Source organism: Papilio polytes, unplaced genomic scaffold (genome assembly GCF_000836215.1).
Source record: "Papilio polytes unplaced genomic scaffold, Ppol_1.0 DF824493.1, whole genome shotgun sequence".
In the NCBI taxonomy this organism is placed as follows: domain Eukaryota; kingdom Metazoa; phylum Arthropoda; class Insecta; order Lepidoptera; family Papilionidae; genus Papilio; species Papilio polytes.
In genome coordinates, this window is record NW_013524711.1 from 605789 (window position 1) to 626353 (window position 20565).

Consider the following 20565-nt stretch of genomic DNA (forward strand, 5'->3'; position numbering starts at 1 on the left):
CCCACTGGCACCAAAGCTGGATCCGCCCTTGATCATAGTGTCATGTTATGACACATTTATTGATGGACACATTAAAAATCTTCGTCTTCACTAAAATCATCCAAACTTAAATGTTTCTCCATAACATCTTCTCCAATTTGTGCGTTTAATTCGTCCATTAACTTTTGGTCGTCCATAACTACGTCGTCGTTACTTTCTCCATTTACTACCGTCGATGTAATTTCTTTTTTACTATCTTCATTAATTACTTCTTTATTTGCATTTCCACTGTTTTCTTTGATATTTTTATCTAGACTTTCATCAGAATCTAATTCCCTTTCGTCGAATTCTATACTCCCTTGACTTAGTGTGTCATTTGTGTCTCCAAGTAAATCGTTTTCTGTAATCAATTCTTCATTTCGTAGGTCTTTTAATTCTTTTTCTTTAATATCTGTTTGTTCTTTATTGAATTTATAATTTTCAGGTTTGTTTATTTCTATCGATTTTTTATTATCTAATAAAATATCCTCTGTTTCATTGGAATTATTATTATTCGAAGTATCTTTATATTTGTCGATATTTTTAATATCTGTTTGTTTTAATTCTGTTTTCTCGATTGATTGATTTTCTATTTGAGTTTTTTCTTCTAATGGATTTGCATTTCGTTTATTATCTTCTAATTCTTTGTTTAAACTGTTAAATAATTCTTTATTAATAATAAAATTTCCAGAATCTACGCTATCTTCTTGAATATCTTTCTGTTCTATTCTTACTTTATCATCTTTGTTACCCTTTACATCTTCACTTAAACCGTTAGTTTCTTTTTTATGTTCGATATTTCTTTCGTCTATATTTTTTTTATTTAATTCTTGTATATTTTCACATTCGTTACTATTGATATCTTCTTTACTAAATCTGCTGTCTTTGTTAATACTATTTACATCTTCATTGAGGCTATCTTCTTTCTGGTTGACGTTTTCTTTTACACTGTCATTTTCATCATTATTACTATTTTCTTGGTTATTTACGGTTTTGTCTGTTTCTTCATTTAAATTGCTATCTTCTTTATCGTTCCCATTTCCTTCTTTCTGTAGACTATTTTCACTGTTAATTACTTCTTTGCTTAGTTTATGTTTTTTAGTATCCTCATTACTAATAATTATTTCTTTATCACTGGTGTCTTCTTTAGTAACTTCTTTGTTAATGTTCTCTTCTTTACTATCGTCTATGTTACTGTCCTTTTCGTTACTAACTTCTGTGTTACTGTTTTCTTCGTTACCAACATCTTTATTACTGTTCTCTTCTTTACTAACGTCTGCATTACTGTTTTCTTTACTAACTTCTTTGTCAATATTCTCTTCTATACCATCGTCTTTGTTAGTATTCTCTTCTTTACTAATTTCTTTGTCATTGTCTTTTTTACTAACGTCAATGTTACTATACTCTTCTTTATTTATGTCTTCTGTATTGTTACCTTCCTCAAGACTTTCATCTTTATTCTTATTTCCGATATCTTTGATATCTTCTGGATTAGGTACTGATATATTCTGATAATCGTTACCGAAGAGTTGATCAAAACTGCTATCGTTTATCCTTTCCAAGTCATGCACATCATCGAAACTGTCAATTACTTCAAAATTATCTTTTTCCGTCAGCTTTTCCATTATCTCCGTTTTAACTTTCCTCTTCCTTCTACGTACTCTACCTAGATATCTAGATGAGAAGATTGTTTTCAAACTGAGTATGGAAAGTGTTGAAATTCTATTTTTTTTCTGTATAGGTTCGTTATTACTGTCAGTGCTTGTGTCTGAATCCCAATGTATGTAATCGGCCTCATCGAATACGTGTTTAATTGGTGATTCTATACGGACCATAGCATCTTTGCCCGTTTTTGGTTCGCTTTTAATATTGAAGTATGGATATGTGCAGTTTTTATCCAGACCGAATACCTGTAAGGAGTTTTTTGGTTTAATATTTGATTTTTTTTTATATAACATAAGATGGCAAACGAACAAGCGGCCACCTGAATCCGCCAAAATTGCGAAGCGACTGCCCATAGACATCCGCAATTGCAGATGCGTTACCCTTATACGACGGAGGAGACGCACATAAAGTGGATATTTCCCTTTCCTATGCAACTATACCGTCAAATCCACTTCACCTTCCCATCCTCTCCTTATAAGAAAAGGGTGGTAAAGAAAAACGGACTAAAATGAGGCCTAAAATTTGATTGTTTTGTTTGTTTGTTATTAGTGTGAAAAATATATTTATAGATATGAGATAATAATCGATCGAGAATTTCGTAGAATGGTATAGGGTGTTATTTTTTTACTGTTTTAACGATATTTTTATTATTTATGATGCATTTTATGAAATTAAAGTTTTCTATGAAAATTACATTCAATCTTACTAATATTATAAATGTGAAAGTTTACATGGATGGATGGATCTGGATGAAATTTGGCATAGGTGTAGAAGATAGTCTGAAGGGACACATAGGCTATTCATTTTTGTATTTGTTTAATTCCACGCTGACGGAGTCGCGGGCGAAAGCTATCTTAATACATTCAACCTTTTTCACAGAATAAAAAGCTTGCAGAAGTGACAAGAACTAACTTTGTTTCAATTTATAAATATTACAACTGCATATTATTTTAAATTTCTAGTAAACTTTCTGACATTAAAAATTACGTTTTTTTTTTCAATATCACTTTAATTTAATCTAATAAATTGTCACAAAATAACTAGATTCAGATATAAATGTCGTCATTTTATTTATTTAATTTTTAGCCTAATACTTAAATCAAACGTCGCTTACAATCTGACAGATGTTAAAATTTCAATGTAATTTGGAGGTGGATTTATTTCATATATTTTACTAATATTATAAAAGCGAATGTTTGGATGTATGTATGGATGTTTACATCCTAAACTGAACGGATCTCGATGATTGTACATGTAGAGGAGAGTCTGAACACAAAGGATACTTTTGTAATGCTACGCGGACAGATTCGCGGGCGAAAACTAGTATATAATTATTTCAGTATTCGTTAGTATTTTAATCGAAATTAGGTATATTAAAGTTTTACTTACATGTGGTATTTCGGATATAGAATACTTCTTGTCCAATATCGGATCACATCTCGATATCCTAATTTGTAAAGGTCGTATTTTAGCCAATAATTTTGGATCTATAATTACATCTGAAAAAAAAACACAATTTAATTTTAAAACACTGTTACTATTTCATAATTTAAAAAAAAATTAAGCTGTGATTTATAATAGCGCCATCTATCGGCCGCGTTTTAAAACTAAGATTTAAATTTTCTTGATTTAAACAAAGTAAACTTTAATGTTATACATAAAATTATTTCACACAAAAAATACACAGAAATACACTATATGCTATTTGTTGGCGCTTGCCACCTTCATATGGATCCCTAATGAGCGACTACGGACATCACTAGCAACAGCGTTACACATCCCTATTGTACATTCACTACCTTGCACTTCGTCTGTCAATCTCGCGCTAATCTATTCATTATTATTGCAACCAAAATGTAATATAATAATTAAACAACCATGAAGCTAAGCACCGGCGTTTTTATAATGTCCATACAATAAGAGGCATAAACACTATTTTTATGTAATAAAGTGTAAACACACTACTTTGTGGCGTAGGATGTCAGAAATCACAACATATTTTTGAATAATATTTTATTTAATAAAAAGCCCTACACTTACGACACGCTATAGGCTATATATTTACACGCTATTACACTTAGGGGGTAACTAAATTAGAAAAACCCTAATGAGGTAAAGGGACATAAACTACAAACTGGCAAGTAATCAAGATAATCTGAGTAATTGTTACCCAATGTCAAAGGCCTTTTGTATTTAAATCTTGACATTTGTATTTGAAAATATCACTAAATGTTAACAATTATACAGTTTTTATAAGCGGATGAAGCCGCACGGGAACAGCTAGTCTATATATATGTCAAAATACAAATTATCGTACCATAGCAATCTTGCTTCTTTGATGTTGGTAGGTTGTATGGTCTCTTTCCACATTAACGTTTTTACCAATTCGTTTACCCCATACGTTTAATAGCTTGAATATATATATCCTAAAGCGTGATGTAAGTGTAGGGCTTTTTATTAAAAAGAGAATTATTCAAAAACATGCTGTGATTGCTGACATGTTAGGCAACAAAGAAGTGTGTGTTTACGCTTTATTATAATAGTATAGATTACAGTGTCTGTTTGTAATATCAAAAGGAAAATTCCAGATTTCGGGAAGAAGTATTTGCGTTACTGATACGGAAATAGCAATTTTATTGACAGCTAGTATATTATTTAGGATATCATCATCAACTTGCCCTTATCCCTTACGGAGGGTCGGCACAGTATGTGCTGCTCTTCTATACATCTCTATCAGCCGTCATATCTGAATCCACTCCTTTCTTACGCATATCCTCTTTCACACAATCCATACTTTCTTCGGTCTTCCTCTTCCTTTGTATCCATCCACATTCAATCTCAACACTTTCTGGTTTATGTCCCCATCATTTCGTCGCATATTATTTAGGATATAAATAATATTATTTACCTTTCTTATATTTGCAGTTTATCCGATGCCGGTGTAGATTCCTCGGAGTGGAATATTCTTTGCCGCAGTCGCACATATTCCTGTCTTTTTGTTTGCTATCGTTTTTACCTGTAAATATAGGTACAAAAAGTTAGACAGATGGCGCTGTACAATCACATTTGAATTTTGCTTAAAATAGATGGCGCTGTACAAGGTTTTACTTTTTTTTTTCATTAATAACAGATGGCGCTGTTATCAATTGTAATATTTATTTGTCCTATTGTTTGCAGATTAAATTCTTATAAGAAATTGCAAATAAAATAAACAAATATATGACTTGACAAATTACAAAAAAAAAATAATTTGAAATACACTCTTTTAATTGCTTAATTTCAGTTCCCTTTCCCTTCTCACTCTTTATATACGGATTTAACTGAGATGGGGACGAAAAGATGAGAAATGTCCCTTCTCTGTGAAAAATTTGGCATTTTTGTATGCAATAACTGAAAAATGCAAGGCCGATTTAAAAAATTCTTTAACCTTCAAAAAGCTATGTTATCGGCGAGTTTTTTTTTCTATTATTAATTTTTTTGTAGTCGAAGTCATGAGCAATAACTAGTATGTAATTATATTTACCTCTAACTTGTATTTTCTCCGTCCTATCTTTATAATTAGTTTCCGCAACTGGCGGTGACTTTTTAGTTTTTGAATTCCTGTAAAATTGAATAAAAATATAACATAAATACCCACAATATCTCTCAAAACCCATACTAAATATCATATAATTTTACAAGAGATTTCTTTATTTATGTATGTATTTAACTAACATTATAAATGCGAAAGTTTAGATGGATGGATGTTTGTTAGAGTTTGTAGCCTAAACTGCTGAACGGATTTCCATGAAATTTAGCATAGACATAGAAAATAGTCTGGAAGAACACATGGACTTCTTAGTTTTTTAATTCACGGACGTAGTCGAAAACGAAAGCTAGTTTAGAATAAAATCAACAGAAGAATATGCAACTGAAAGTGTAACACCGCGAATTTCCTCGACTGTACATAGAGAAATTATCACATAATAGTTTTCGCTCGCGACTTCGTTCGCGTGGTATAAATAACACAAAAGTATGTAGTCTGTGTGTTCTTCCAGACTATCCTCTATACCTATACCAAATTTCATCGAGATCCGTTCAGCAGTTTAGGTTACAAACTCTAACAAACATCTATCTAAACTTTCGTATTTATAATATTAGTATGGTAGAATTTAAAATATGGGGGATGAGGGTTTGTTACTTACTTGATTTCATTCTGATGTGTTTTGACGTGATTTTCAAGTCGACCTTTATTTGGAAAGGATCGTTTGCACACTTTGCATACATTTGTCTCCGGAGATCTGGTCCTAGATTTTGGTGGTGACCTGGTTCTATATCTGGGGGGAGATCTAGACTTTCTCTTTGACTTAGATGAAGTTGCTGTATCTTCTATCCTGTGAATACAAGAAAAAATTCCATATATTACAACAATAGTGTCGCTGCTATTTTTTTTTTTTCAATAAAATAAAAAAATGGCGGCCATGTTGGATTTTTTCAGTTATTTTATTTGAAAAATATTTAAGTGAATTATCAAACAGACACAAATGATTTTTTATTGTTTTTTACATATTAGCTTTCGCACGCGACTCCGTCCGCATGGAAATACAACTAAGTAGCCTTCGCATTTATAATATTAGTAAGATAGTCAGATAGTTAAATTAATATTAATAAAAACTCACTTGACTCTTTTAACTGGTAAATCACTTATTGAATCTCTCTCTCTTCCTCTTTTAGATTTTGGTGTTACCAAAATGTCTTCCTCCTGCAAAAAAATCACTGCATACTAAAATGTAACAATAAACTGGTCAATATCCCTAAGTATATAAAAAAATCGAACGTTGTCTCAGTGGTTTAGGCACTTGACTTGTAATCTACAGGTCTTGGGTTCGAATCCCGCTGTACCAATGTGATGTTTTTTTTTATTTTTAAGGATTTTTTTTTACGCTTGATTTTAAACATTTTTCAAACTCTGCAAACTGTGCATATTTTCGTAAAAACATTGCTATATATTAAATTCTTTAAGATGTCTCATAAATGGTAAATAATGTGATTTCTAACAAAAAAAAGAAAAATAATAACAAAAAAAAAACTACTCGCAAAATCCAATAAGCAATATACTAGTATTTACTTACTACTTTAATAATTTTATTAAAAAATGATTTTTTTTTAGTTTAGTACAAACAAACTTCACTAAAATGGACAAAAATACTATAAAAGTAATATTACTATTGATTACTTACATTATTTTTTTCCTTCTTTAAAATAGATTTCAAAGGTTCTGATGATTTTTTCTTGGGCTGTGGAAATAAGATTAAAAAAATCTTTGTTTACTTTATTTGTCCATACTAATATTACAAAAAGGACTTTTTTTTCTATAATATAATGTGGCAAACTCGCAAGCGGCCTGAATCCACTGAAATGGAAAGCAACCGCTGCCCATAGACATCCGCAATTGCAGCGCTGCCTACCCTTTATTGATAGAGGAGACACAGATAAAGAGGACATTTCCCCTTCCTATACGTCTCTTCCACCGTCAAATCCACTTTTCCTTCCCATCCTTTCCTCTTAAGAAAAGGGTGGAAAGGGAGAGGGACTAAAATTAGGCTGTGATTGTATTTTTGTATGTATTGTAATAACTTAAAATCTACATAGGCTATCTTTTTGTCTAATTTTTAATTGAGTAGTTTTTGAGTTATTTTAATAAATACAAAAACATTAATCATTCCCTTTTATGGTAATACTAGCTGTTGCTCGCGACTTCACCCGCGTGAAATTAAAAAATAAATCGTCCGTTACAGATAAATTACATTTGTAATGGTGAAAGTCTTTTTATAATCATCCCTGTAGTTTTTGAGTTATTTCAATACATACAAAAATAAAAACCTCTCCTCTTTATAATCTATACTATACTATTATAATAAAGCGTAAACCCACACTTCTTTGTGGCCTAAGATGTCAGCAATCACAGCATATTCTTGAATAATTATTTTTTTTTAAAAAAAGCCCTACACTTACGTCACGCTTTAGGCTATATACTTTCACGCCATTAAACTTAGGGCGTAAACATTCGGTTAAAAACCCTAATGTGGGAAAGAGACCATAAGTTGCTGCCAACATCAAGAAAGAAAGATTGCTAGGGTTTGTCATGTCATGTCATTTTGACATTTGATATTGATAATTTGACAAATGTAAACAATATAATAAAGTTTTATAATTTCACGCGGATGAAGCCGCACGAGAACAGCTAGTATTAGTATAGATAACAGCAGGGGTACTAAAACAATTAAAAAGGGGGTATACAAATCTCATAACTGACCTGGACATTCTTCTGATCCTTGGAGTTCCTGTTCCTCGATGTGAGGATATTTGTAGGGCTGGAGATAGACCTTCTGGTGGCACGTCTATTGGTATCTGGACTCAATCTAGATTTACTATTTCGACTGTTCTCTGATGATTTCATCTGTCAACAAACAGGTAAATAAGAAATCTTAACTTTTTTTTATAATATAAAGTGGCAAACGAGCAAGCGGCCACTTGAATCCACCGAAATGGTAAGTGACCAATGCCTTAAACATTCGCAATTGTAGATGCGTTGCCTAGCCTTAATGGACGGAGGAGACGCACATAAAAGGACGTTTCCCCTTCCAATGCGCCCCCTCCACGGTAAAACCCACTTTTACTTCACATACTTTCCACTTAAGAAAAGTGTGGAAAGGGAAAGGTACTAAAATGAGGCCTCCGGTACCACACTCATCAGACTGTATGCGGAATTGCTTCCACTTCACGCCTGTTTTCTGTGTGGTCGTGGTATTTCGCGGGCGAGCCCTACAGTGCGATGTTAAAGCGGGCTCTACCACTATCACTGTGTACTACTTCTTTAATTAAAGTAAAAATATGTTGAGCCGTTGCAGAATTATTGAGTAAACATTAAAAAAAACTAAATTAATATATCCCACGGGAACCGTAACTATTCCCGGGATAATAAGTAGCCTGTGTTCTTCCAGACTATGCTCTAAACCTGTGCCAAATTTCATAGAGATCCGTTCAGCCTTTTCGGCTACAAACGCTAACAAACATACATCCATCGTAACATTCGCATTTATATTTACTAGCTTTCGACCGCAAATCCGTCCGCGTGGAATTGAAAAAAAAAACAAAAAGGAGTAACCTATGTGTTCTTCCAGACTTCCACTTCAGCCAGTTCAGTTTGGGCTACAAACTCTAACATACATCCATCCATCCATCTAAACTTTCATATTTATAATATTATTATAAGTATATGATATAAGCTGTCACTTCAATGTATTTTACCGTACATTAGCACAGTTGTTCGTAAGTTTCGCCGGAGGTCGCTTAGCGGGGTCAAAGTATTGATTTATTGCACGTTTTTGAGAGTCTGCGTACTAAAGGTCTGTCTGAACTTTTCAGATATTTGTCAACAAATGTCGTTGTTGCATTTACTTTCATGATATCGTTTGTCTACTTCAGTTTTACGAGGTCGGCAAGTATTACTATTACTATTACTACAACTAGTAGTGAATAAAAATACCCAATTTTTAGGACTGTTCCGCTGTTTTGGGCGGGACCAAAAATAAAAAGTAATAGGCCGCCACAATCACAAGTGGTATTGACAAGTTATGCGACGAGACGATGGGGACATAAACCAGAAAGTGTTAAGATTGAATGTGGATGGCTACAAAGGTAGAAGACTGAAAAATGACTTGTGTGAAAGAGGATATGCTTAAGAAAGGAGCGGATTCAGAAAGGCACTCATTCAAACATTTACTGCCCAACAGAGTAGTCATGGCATGGAACAGGCTTCCAGATAGTGTAGTGGTGGTTCCAATAGTCAACACTTTTAAAAATAGACTAAATACACTTAAAATCTCCGAGCTATACAACATAAACGCATCAGCTAACTATCTGCTAGTATGTCACCGAAAATAATAATAATAAAACAATAAGAGTATCCTATGTGTTCCAGACTATCCCCTATATGTATGACAATCATCAAGATGCCAGCAGTGTAGGATACAAACAAACATACATATAAACTTTCACATTTATAATAAAGTAGAACCTCGATAACATAAAAACCTCTATAACTTCAAAATAATATGTTCCCTGTCCATCAGAGCCCAAAAACATTTACAACATAGACCCTTGATAACTTAAAACCTCTATAACTTAAAATATTTTGTGTTTCCCTTGGACTTTAACTTAACAAGCTTCTGCTGTATTTATTGCAGTGGTAGTGCCCTCTTTAACATCTTAGCACTGCAGGCTGGCACTCCCCCAATACCACAACCACTCACAAGACAGGCGTCTAATGGAAGCAATTCCGTGTTTCGTCTGATGAGTGTGGTGCTGGAGACCTACTTTAAGTCCTTTTCTCTTTACCACCCTTTTCTTATAAGGAGAGGATGGGAAGGGAAAATGAATGTGATGGTGGAGACGCATAGGAAGGGGAAATATCCTCTTTATGTGTTTCCTCCTCTGTCGGATATGGGTAGGCAACGCATCTGCATTGCGCATGTCTATGGGCAGCGGTCGCTTCGCCATTTTGGCGGATACAGGTGGCGGCTTGCTTGTTTGCCACCTTGTTTTAAAAAAAAATATTAACTTTTTAGTGATTTATATCTTCTTACCTTAACTTTGTCAGATGTCTCTTTCTTTGATTTACTCTGCTTTCCCACATGTTTAATTATTGGTTCATTTGAGTCGTCATTAGCAAATATTGTTTCCGTCACACCTAAGATGCAATCACCTGCATTCGGCTGAAATAACATATATACTATTAAAATGTTTATAAATACAGTAGTACCTTGATAACTTAAAGTCCAAAGGAAACAAAATATTCACAGTTATAGAGAGCACTGAGGAGCAACACGACTGCAATACAACATCATTAACCCTCGCCTTGAAGAAGGACCCCCGCTGGGTCTTCTTAGTGAGCAACATAGGCTACGTTTTTAATATTTTTATAGTTTCACGCGAGCGAAGTCGCGAGCAACAGCTAGTACTATTATAAAGAATAAATTGTATTTTTGTATGTGTTGAAATAACTCGAAAATTCTTTCACCAATAACAAGCTACATTATTAGTGAGCAAGCACGGGTATATTTTTTTAAATTCATGCGGACGAAGTCGTGAGCAATCTTACTGATCTTACTAATATTGTAAATGCGAAAGTATAGATGGATGGATAGATAGATGGATGGATGTTTGTTAGTGTTTGTAGCCTAAACGGCCAAACGGATCTCCATGAAATTTGGCACAGGTTTAGAGCATAGTCAGGGAGAACACATAGGATACTTTTTATCCCGGGAATAGTTACGGTTCCCATGGAATTCATTAATTTAGTTTTTTAATGTTTACTCGATCATTCTGCAACGGTTCATATCTTATTGAAATTTGGCACAGATATAAAACAAAGTGTGGATTACACATGGTATAAGCTTCATCCCCGAGAAATGTCCGGTTCCCGAGGGATACGTAGCTTTTTGTAATTTACATAGTTTGTATGTTTTCTAATACCACGCGGACGAAGTCGCGGGCAACAGCTCGTAACTTTATATATGCTAACTTACCGCTCCTCTAGGCATTGTCTGTGGAGGTAAACCAAGACGTAGTCTTGTCTTCATGTTCGTCTGCTTACACATCTCTGAGAATTCGTAGAAATCATTAACTTTGTCGACGCACAGCTCACAAATTAATGGAGGCATTTTATCTTCTTGGTGGACCTGCAAATATTTATTCTTGTTTACGACGAACGGAGGGAGTATAAACATATATAATTACATCAATAACAGTATAATTGTATATTAATATAATTTAGTATTTTATTCTATATTTAGCTTCGAATTGTTTTGAATTTGAAATGTAACAAATCATAAAGGATTTCTAAAACAATATGAAAAAGTCACATTTAGTCACACATAGTGTGGAAATTAATAGGCTTTTAGGGTAGTTTAAAAAAAAGATTCCAATAATTCACCTCTATTTGTACACATTCCCTTATTTTCTGGGTGAGTGGAACATCTCCATCCCATTCGACATTTTGTACTATAGGCATTTTGTAGCCAGCACCGGCCCCACAGAGACGACATGATCTAAAAATCTCATAAGCTATCTTCTCCTCAATTTTAGAAGTCCTAAAACGACTCATTTTTTTCAATAATGGTAAGGTTAATCACACTTTAACAATGAACTACGATGCCGCTTTTCCGCCATTATCAAAAGCAAAAAGCGTTTTGTTTAGTGTTGTCACTTGTCAAACCACAGTATATAACAATCTTAACAGATTGTAGTCAATGATTCAAGTTTTTTTAATTGGTAGTTTTCGGTAAGTTCAAAATTAAAGAAAAATAGAGAGAAACACAAAAGCTAGAAAACAACTGTGCCCACACCTGAAACTAAACTATCGCACAACTGTTGTGTAATGTAGATTGTTTCGCAGCCAATTCAACTGTTTAGTTGCGCTACTAAAACGAGTAGTGTGCGGATCTTCATTTAAGCTCATAGGAATCTAAGCGAAACTAAACAATTGTGCGATAGTTTATTTTCAGGTGTGCGCACGCTCGTACAATATCAAAACTGTGTTTTAAACTATGCCAGTTTTTATATCTATATCGACAGAAAACTCGATCTTCAACAACGGTATAAGTATAAAAAAACATTGATATAGTGCGGGGAAGGTGTAAACTTATATTTTTATGTTTAAGGAATTTAATGAATATTGTTTCAGAAATATTTTATTTGTTTTCAAATCCATCTAAAACAAAACGTATATTTTCTCTTACTGTCTTTACCACCTCCTCTGTCATTTTTTCTGCTCCAACTTCCATTATCTTTATCAATTCAGACCAAATTTTTGATATGATATTTCGGTATTCACTTGCTTTTGTCCATTCTTCCAACTTTTGTAACAAATCATTCCACTGTTTTGTATTATTTTGGTCACCAAGAATTACTTTATCAAACTCGTTTAAAATAGCTTGCAGCACAACAGTTTTATTGACTAGTTTCATATTCTCAGCACCATAGATTTTTATCGGTTTATTTCTATTTGCTATTACATTTCTTAGGATTAAAAAAACAATCCTTGTCTCCTCCTCGTTTTTGTATTCCAAATTGCGTATTAGAACTTTGAATTGTTTGTGTGATTGCCAATCCATTATTCTTAAAAAAACTGCATCTTTTAATACTTCAGTTAATGCATCGGAAGCCTGTTTTACTTTCCGATTATCCGTTTTTAAGATCATCGTCAACATGTCTGTTAATAAATCGCTAAAAGTTCTGCTAGTTCTACATATTTCATATTGCTTACAAAGATGAACGAATTCTGAATTAAGTTCTTTTTCCAACTCTTTTTGCATTGAAACGATCGTTGAGTTTGAATTTCGTAAGGAGCCTTTAATAAACATGTTCATGTGGTCAAATATTTTCGTAATAATTCTATTTGATACGCTTAACGTATTCAAAATAGCTTTTTGAGTACCCAATTTAGTTCTAAGTGTTTGATTGCCTAATTTAGTGACATGCTCTTCAAGTTTTTCTTTGTAAAGTTGCTTGATTCTATGAAACTTGTGTTTATCTATTTTGTTCTCAAATCTTACCTGAATATTTTCCAGAACGATAAGAGCTTGGTTATACAAATGTAGGATGTATCGTTGAATTGATTCATCGTCTTTAATTTTTCGCGGAGTTAGAATTTCTGCTCGTTGTCTTAAATGGGATTTGTTATTTTTTTTCTTCTTTACTGGACCAATTTCGTCATTTTCGAACTGAAGAGATATGTTTATTTTCATTGCTTCTTCTTTATTTGGAATGAATGCGTTTGTCTTAACACCCTTTCCAACATTACCAATTCTAATCATGTTAGGTAAGATATATTCTATTTCACTTTTCGTAGTTAAAGGTGGAGGGGATAATTTGCTTTCTAACGCGAACTTTATTTTTCCTTCAGTTACTTGAGTAAGTTGTAATTCATAGTTCCATTTCTTGCCTATATCAAGCAAACCGTCTAAATGGATCATGGCAGCATGGCTGTTTGTAAGGCTACCTAAAAATAGGATTATTTAGCATTCATTTCAAAATATGGGTTAAAGTATGCAACTTTTAGATAACATTAAACTCTAAGCTTATAAAAACGGGCACCATTCTTTTTATTCCATTGTACTATACAAAGTCAAAACTATTTATGGGATTTGCTATAATGGATTGGGAGGATGTTTAAGAATTTTTTTTAGCATAATATCAAATTCATAGATATTTGTATTAAATTTGCTTATTTTAAAACTATGCGATACTTACAAAATATCAGCATCAAGTGAATGAGCAACATTGTTATATGGCTCATAAAATATTTATTATGACATAAAAAGTTCTATTATTCATAACAACTTAACATTGGACGTGAAATCACAATGTTACCGATTTAGTGTTTCAAGTTTAAATCATTCTACTTCGATTGATTGATAGTGGTTTGAATGACAAAAAAAAAACAAATTGAACAAGTTACAACAAACTCATCTTCAACCATATTACTCTGTTTCCTTGTAGTAATTTCTCTTACGAAAACTTTTCTACTTATATACCTTACCAAATCAACTCTCAAGCAATTTTAGCACATAAGTTATTGAGATGCAGGTAGTAATTGAATACCATAATGTTTTAACTACATGTATCATTGTTATCAATGACGAAATGGCATTTTTTGTCTAACTAATCATTGGGAGACATTAAAGAGGGCAGTTGTGATTGGTTAAAAAGGCCGTTAGCTGTGTTTTTCTCGTCGGCGCGCCGCACCGTTAGTTTGTGGGTTGCTTAGTGAGTAATATTTAAAACTGATTAAATTGAGCATGCAAAATTTTCATAAGATACTATTGAGATCATTTCCAAATACTAAAGTGCTTTATCTTACGTTTCAAAATTGCATAATATATTTCAATTCCAGATAATGCAGTTATTTTCTTTTATTCTTCGTCTTATGGACAGCAGTTCATCAGTTTTATGGTTAATTTTTTTTTTTATAACAAAACCAGACATCATCGATAAAACCCTAATCAATCCTTACTGTTATTTAAATAGTTATTATCCCAAATTGCATAATCTTATCAAGTAGTGACGCAACCGTTGCTTATAATACAAGTTACGTTACAGGAAAACAACTCTGAAAAAACAGGAGAACTCAGTTTTAAACTTAACAACGATCGCAAAGGTCTAAATATTTTACTTTGCATATAAATAAATAACATGCATATGATGCATATGTCAAAATAAGTGTATAAGGTCCACAGAGTACTTTGTAACATACTGAAATAGAGACCAATCTTCGGCCTAAAATTGGGTAACACGAAGAAAAGCGCCATCTGTATTTCATAGTTTACAACTTTCTTTCTTTCTTGTTTTGTTTTTATTTTATTTTTTAATGAAATGGGGCAAACGAGCGTTATTTAAAATAATAATATAGGTTATATAAATATCTAAATAACTATATTTCATAACATAGATATTTAGATATTTATACACCTATATTATATCTGTTATAAATGAAAAGATTTATATATCCACCCAAATAGTGCATTATACCAATTAGGAAGTAAAAACAAAGGATACTGTTGGACGGTTACTTTCTGCGGTCCCGAGCTCTGGAGGTGTAGGGCTATTGAAACAATGGCTTCACATAGTTAACAAGTATATTATAAGTATCAACAATCACATTTTATACAATCCCATATTTCATATATCCTACGGTGTTACGCGGTACGTATTAAGATGAGAAATCATACATAAACATCAGTGACATCAGTTGTACAAGTTGTAGTACTTGATGCATACCTTAAAATAATAATCTGTTATTTTAACAAAAAATAATAAGGCTAGTGACTAAAACCGTAATACCATATGGCAATAACAATTAAAATCTGAGACTAATGGCCCAAATAAAATTTTCCCACCTTCTTACTGGTTACATCTTATTTGATATTATTGCACTCATTAAAAGCATACTTTCATGTACAAAAAAAGTCTAAGAGAGATTAGTGTAACAATTTACTACTTTTGCTTTACTGCTATAAATATGGTTGTGAAAGAACCAAATACATGTTAAAGACAAAACACTACAAACAAATACTTAAGTAGTCCGGCAATGTACAGAGGCACTAGGCCATAGATGTGGACTATAGCTATAAATTCTCATTATACGAGAGGAGACATCTTACTGCTGGATAGAGACAGTGTTATATAAAAGTCTGTAATGTTCTGAAGTAAGTAGACATAGAAACAGACATACCTCCTCTTTCTTTACAACCAGGACTGCACTTACCTAAATACTGTTGAGTATTTTCAATTAAACGATAATACAGAGTACTTTAAGGATAAATAAATGTAATAGACATTTTACTTATTGAACTGACATCGAATTACAAGTGACAATTAAAAAGAAGTAAATCAGAGTTGAAAAAAGGTTTCATTCAACAAATACACTAAAAAAAACACTACAAGAAGAGCTACTAAATAGCGGCATCTATCGTATATTAATTGAACTAGTAATTTTTTATTGGTAAAACAGCCATCTATTACTGCGCGTTGGCATATATAACAATTATAATACTACTAAAAACAAAATTAGTCTGTTTCTTATTATCAAAATAGATTTAAGGTGCTCCGTTATATTGCAGTATTTTATCTTCGGATTTCCAAGTTAAATGTACTGAGATTGTGCACCCTGATAAGGTCCGAACAGACCACTCGATTTAATATTAGTAGTTTTTTAATTGCAAGTACGGCAACAATAAGCAACTTATCCTTTCAACATGTTTTAATAAATTGTGTATGGCAAATCGATTATAAAAACTGCTGTTTATAATCTGTTTCCAATGTTTCAATGAGAAGCCGATTTCGATGCACTGTAAAATTGAAACCGTTTTGCTTCTATCGAAGTGTACAGTGAAGTAATTAAATAACCCCTTTTAAGTGTAAATTTAAAAGTGTTCTTTCAATCTCTAAAAGTTTGGTGTAATTTGTTGTGCATAAAAGTGGTAAGTATTTAAAATAACACGGTTATTTACATACGGCTTAACTTTTCGTTACAATGATTCCGTTTTTGATTCAATTTCAGTTTTTGTTTTTGATTTGAACAGTTAATAAAATAGTTTACTTTGTTTTCATTATTTAAATAATGCTTTTTTCGCTTTTATTAAGACGGCAATAACGTGTTAGATGAATTCTTTGCATACCTCGTGAGTTTGGTAGTAAATGTCAAAACTGGTGTTATAATTTGTTGCAATGAAATCAACGTGTATTTATTTTTAATTTTTTATTGTATGCCAAAGATTGTCTCTATTTTTACATAAGCTATGTAGTAAGATAACCGTTTTGTGTTATGATTTGCTTATTTCGATTAATTTTGTAGGTATACCAAAATTTCGTATTACCAGCCATTTTTTCGTGACATAGCTTGTGTGAAATTTATATAAAAATGATCTAACGTTTATCCAGATACTATCTGTAATTATTTAAAGCAGATTTATTGCATACTTGCTTCTTTGTTTGATCTTACATCTTATTTTAAATTCTAACTGTTGCCCGCGACTTCGTCCACGTAATATTAATGTAAAAAAGAAACTCCAATTGTATTATATGTATAGATGGTTATTAGTTTGAAGGTATCTTTAAATATGCTATATTTGACACAGATGTAGAACATGTAGCTTATGTACTTTGTTTTTTATTTAATACTGAATGGGTGGAGTTTTGCCAAAAGCTAGTAAATGAATTACTAACAACTTGCTTTTCCCCAACAGTGTGTTCACAGTATGTACTTTTGTATGCATCTCTATCAGCTGAATATCTATCTAATTCACTGCCTTCTCCACAATACATACTATCTTTTAAATTATCTACATTTCTAAGCAATCACTCTAAATATTAAATTAAAACAATGAATTCAGCACATTTTTAAACTTTATTAATAAAAATAAATCTTACTAATATTATAAATGCAAAAGTTTATTATTATTAAGATGGATGTTTGTAGCCTAAACTGCTGAACATAACTCAATGTAATTTTGCAAAGATATAGAGGATAGTCTGAAAGAATGGGCTACTTCGTTTTAATTGCACACAGACAGAGTTGTGCGCAAAGCTAGTTTAGTAATTAATCTTGTACCAAATAAGCTATACTGGGTTTAACAGAATGGTTAACAATAATTTGGAAGTCTAATTATCAAATTTGTTTTTTATTTTCGATAAAGTAATGAGCAAAAGGTAATTTAGAAAATTTATAAATTAATATACTGTACTTTATTTGTATAATATGTCTCAATTTTCCAATATTTCTGTCCTAATATTGTAAATCTAAATATACAGATGGATGGATTTTTACTCCATATCTCCTAAACTGTCTTAACAGATCTCGTAATTTGTCATAGATTGAAAAATGTAGAACATAGTCTGAAAGAATACAGACTACATAATCATACTTCATAGTAATATTATAAATGTGAAAGTTTAGATGGACGGATGGATGGGTAAATTTTTGTGAGAGTTTGTAGCCTAAACGGCTGAACAAATCTGGATGAAATTTGAAATAGATGTAGAGGATAGTCTGGAAGAACACATAGGCTACTTACTCACTTTAAATTTTGTTAATTTCACGCGGATGTAGTCGCGGGCGAAAACTAGTTGTTTATAAACAAAAGATAGTAAACATGTTAGTAAATATTGTGCAATATCTAGAAAGTTGGTATTGATGATGTCATATTTTGACCTTGATTTATATGACAACACTAATAATATAAGAAAGTTTTGCAAATGTTTGAGGAAAATATTAATAAAACACAATTTTGATCTGTGATCTACTAATGTTTGAATATTGAATCAAATCATACTTCATACTTATATACTAACGAGTTGTCGCCTGCGACTTCGTGGTCCGCGTGGTATTAGAAAACACACGAACTATTTAAATAACAAAAAGCTACGTATCCCTCCGAAACCGGAAACCTCGGGGATGAAGCTTATCCCATGTATACTCCAGACTTTGTTTTACATCTGTGCCAAATTTCAATAAGATATGTTGAACCATCGCAGAATAATCGAGTAAACATTAAAAAACTAAATTAACGAATCCCACGGGAACTGTAACTTATCCCGGGATAAAAAGTAGCCTATGTGTTCTTCCAGACTATGCTCTAAACCTGTGCCAAATTTCATGGAGATCCGTTCAGCTGTTTAGGCTCCAAACGCTAACAAACATCCATCCATCCATCCATCTAAACTTTCACTTTATAATATTAGTAAGATATTATAAACGTGAATGTTTAGATGGATGGATGTTTGTTAGAGTTTGTAGCCTTAACGGCTGAACATATTTCAATTAAATTTGGCTAGATTTTGAGGGTAGTTTGGAAGGGTGCACGGGCTACTCACTTTGGTTTTTTAAGTCCACGCGGACGGGGTCGTGGGCGCAAACTATCTTAAACCTTGGCTAAACTATCACATAACAGTTTAGTCACGCTTTGATTCCTATGACCTTATATGGAGGTGCTCAAACTCGACCTTTAGTTGTGCAACTAAACAGTTGTATTAGCTGTGATACAATCGACAATCGTGCAACAGTTGTGCGACAGTTTAGTCAAAGGTGGGCACACACTAAGCGATATAACCATCAACAAATCCACAAAACTAGAGAAATTGATATGTTTATAGTCTTTTTTTTTATAATAAAAATAAAAACGTTCAAGCGGTCACCTGAATCCACCGAAATGGAAAGCGACCGCTGCCCATAGTCATCCGCAATTGCAGATGCATTGCCTACTCTTAATTGACGGATGATGAGACGCACATAAAAAGAACATTTGCCCTTCCTATGCATCTCCTCTATCATCAAATCCACTTTTACTTTTCCTCTCAAGAAAAGGGTGGAAAAGAAAAGGGACTATAATTAGGACTCCAGCACCACACTCATCAGACGAAACGCGCAATTGCATCCACTTCACGCCTGTTTTCTGTGTGGTTGTGGTATTCCACCAGGCAAGCTGGCCCATTCTTGCGAAGATGTTAAAGCGGGCTCTACCACTGTCAAAACTGTCTTTAACATAGTCTTATCTTTCCAGGTGTAAGATGCTGGCCTGACAGGATCTGAACTTCTAGAAGACCAGTGATCAATTCTGATAACACAAAAGATATCAGGATGTTTCAGAAACAGACATTCGGTGCAAGCACTTCTGCTTTTGGTAATAAATTAATTTTATAGCTTGTTACTGAAATAAATAAAAAAAAAAACTTGGGTTTATTAACAACTTACAATCTGACACATCAACATATTATTCAAACTTGTTTAAGTGTAGCCTTTTCTATACTAATATTATAAAGAGGAAAGATTTGTATTTTTGTATGTATTCAATTCAGACAAAAAGTACTGGCCAATTACAAATAATCTTGCACCATTAATATAGCTTATATTATCACTGAGTGACAGCTTTTTTTTAATTTGACGCAGAAGAAGTCGCTAGCAACAGCTAGTCATTTATAATTGTATAAGATTTTTTGAAATTGACCCAGTAGTTTTTGAGTTATTTCAATACATACAAAAATATGATATAAATTTTTCTCTTTATTATATTAGTATAGATATGTGTCTGATTTTTTTTTTAATATATGAAGGGATGTTCGCTTCCCCCTAAAAACTATCTTAATAAGCGTATTTTTACAGGTACATCAACAACGCCATCTTTCGGTAGTTTCAAGCCAACAACTGGTACTAATGCTTTCGGCGCTCCTCCTGCCTTTGGGGCTACGGCTGCCCCACAACCTGCTGCCGGCGGAGGTAAGATTACGCATACATAATAATGTTGTGCACGACTTTGTCTGCGTGGATTAAAAAAATATAGCCTA

General features: G+C 32.7%; 3 protein-coding genes across 4 annotated transcripts in view; 1 reads left to right on the forward strand and 2 right to left on the reverse strand.

Moving 5' to 3' along the window:
- Window positions 1-71: 71 nt before the first annotated feature.
- On the reverse strand, window positions 72-11737 carry LOC106106215 (uncharacterized protein DDB_G0287625-like). Its single transcript, XM_013287135.1, has 11 exons — window positions 11660-11737; window positions 11253-11405; window positions 10311-10439; window positions 7979-8122; window positions 6342-6424; window positions 5868-6056; window positions 5207-5283; window positions 4592-4699; window positions 3073-3182; window positions 770-1928; window positions 72-205 (listed from the first exon to the last, which is right to left on the reverse strand). Exons 1-11 carry the CDS (start codon window positions 11735-11737, stop codon window positions 72-74), a joined length of 2364 nt encoding a protein of 787 aa, XP_013142589.1.
- Window positions 11738-12463: 726 nt separating this feature from the next.
- On the reverse strand, window positions 12464-14062 carry LOC106103495. The gene is made up of 3 exons (XM_013283311.1): window positions 13978-14062; window positions 13281-13726; window positions 12464-13075 (listed from the first exon to the last, which is right to left on the reverse strand). Exons 1-3 carry the CDS (start codon window positions 14021-14023, stop codon window positions 12941-12943), a joined length of 627 nt encoding a protein of 208 aa, XP_013138765.1. The 5' UTR covers window positions 14024-14062; the 3' UTR covers window positions 12464-12940.
- Window positions 14063-16467: 2405 nt separating this feature from the next.
- Window positions 16468-20565, forward strand: part of LOC106100195 (nuclear pore complex protein Nup98-Nup96) — a 53073-nt gene continuing 48975 nt past the window's right edge. For both annotated transcript variants that reach the window (XM_013279002.1, XM_013279079.1), the window contains exons 1-3: window positions 16468-16706; window positions 19785-19904; window positions 20384-20497. In XM_013279002.1, the coding sequence (XP_013134456.1) occupies window positions 19862-19904; window positions 20384-20497 (157 nt within the window). In that variant the 5' untranslated portion in view covers window positions 16468-16706; window positions 19785-19861. The remainder of the gene's footprint in view (window positions 16707-19784; window positions 19905-20383; window positions 20498-20565) is intronic.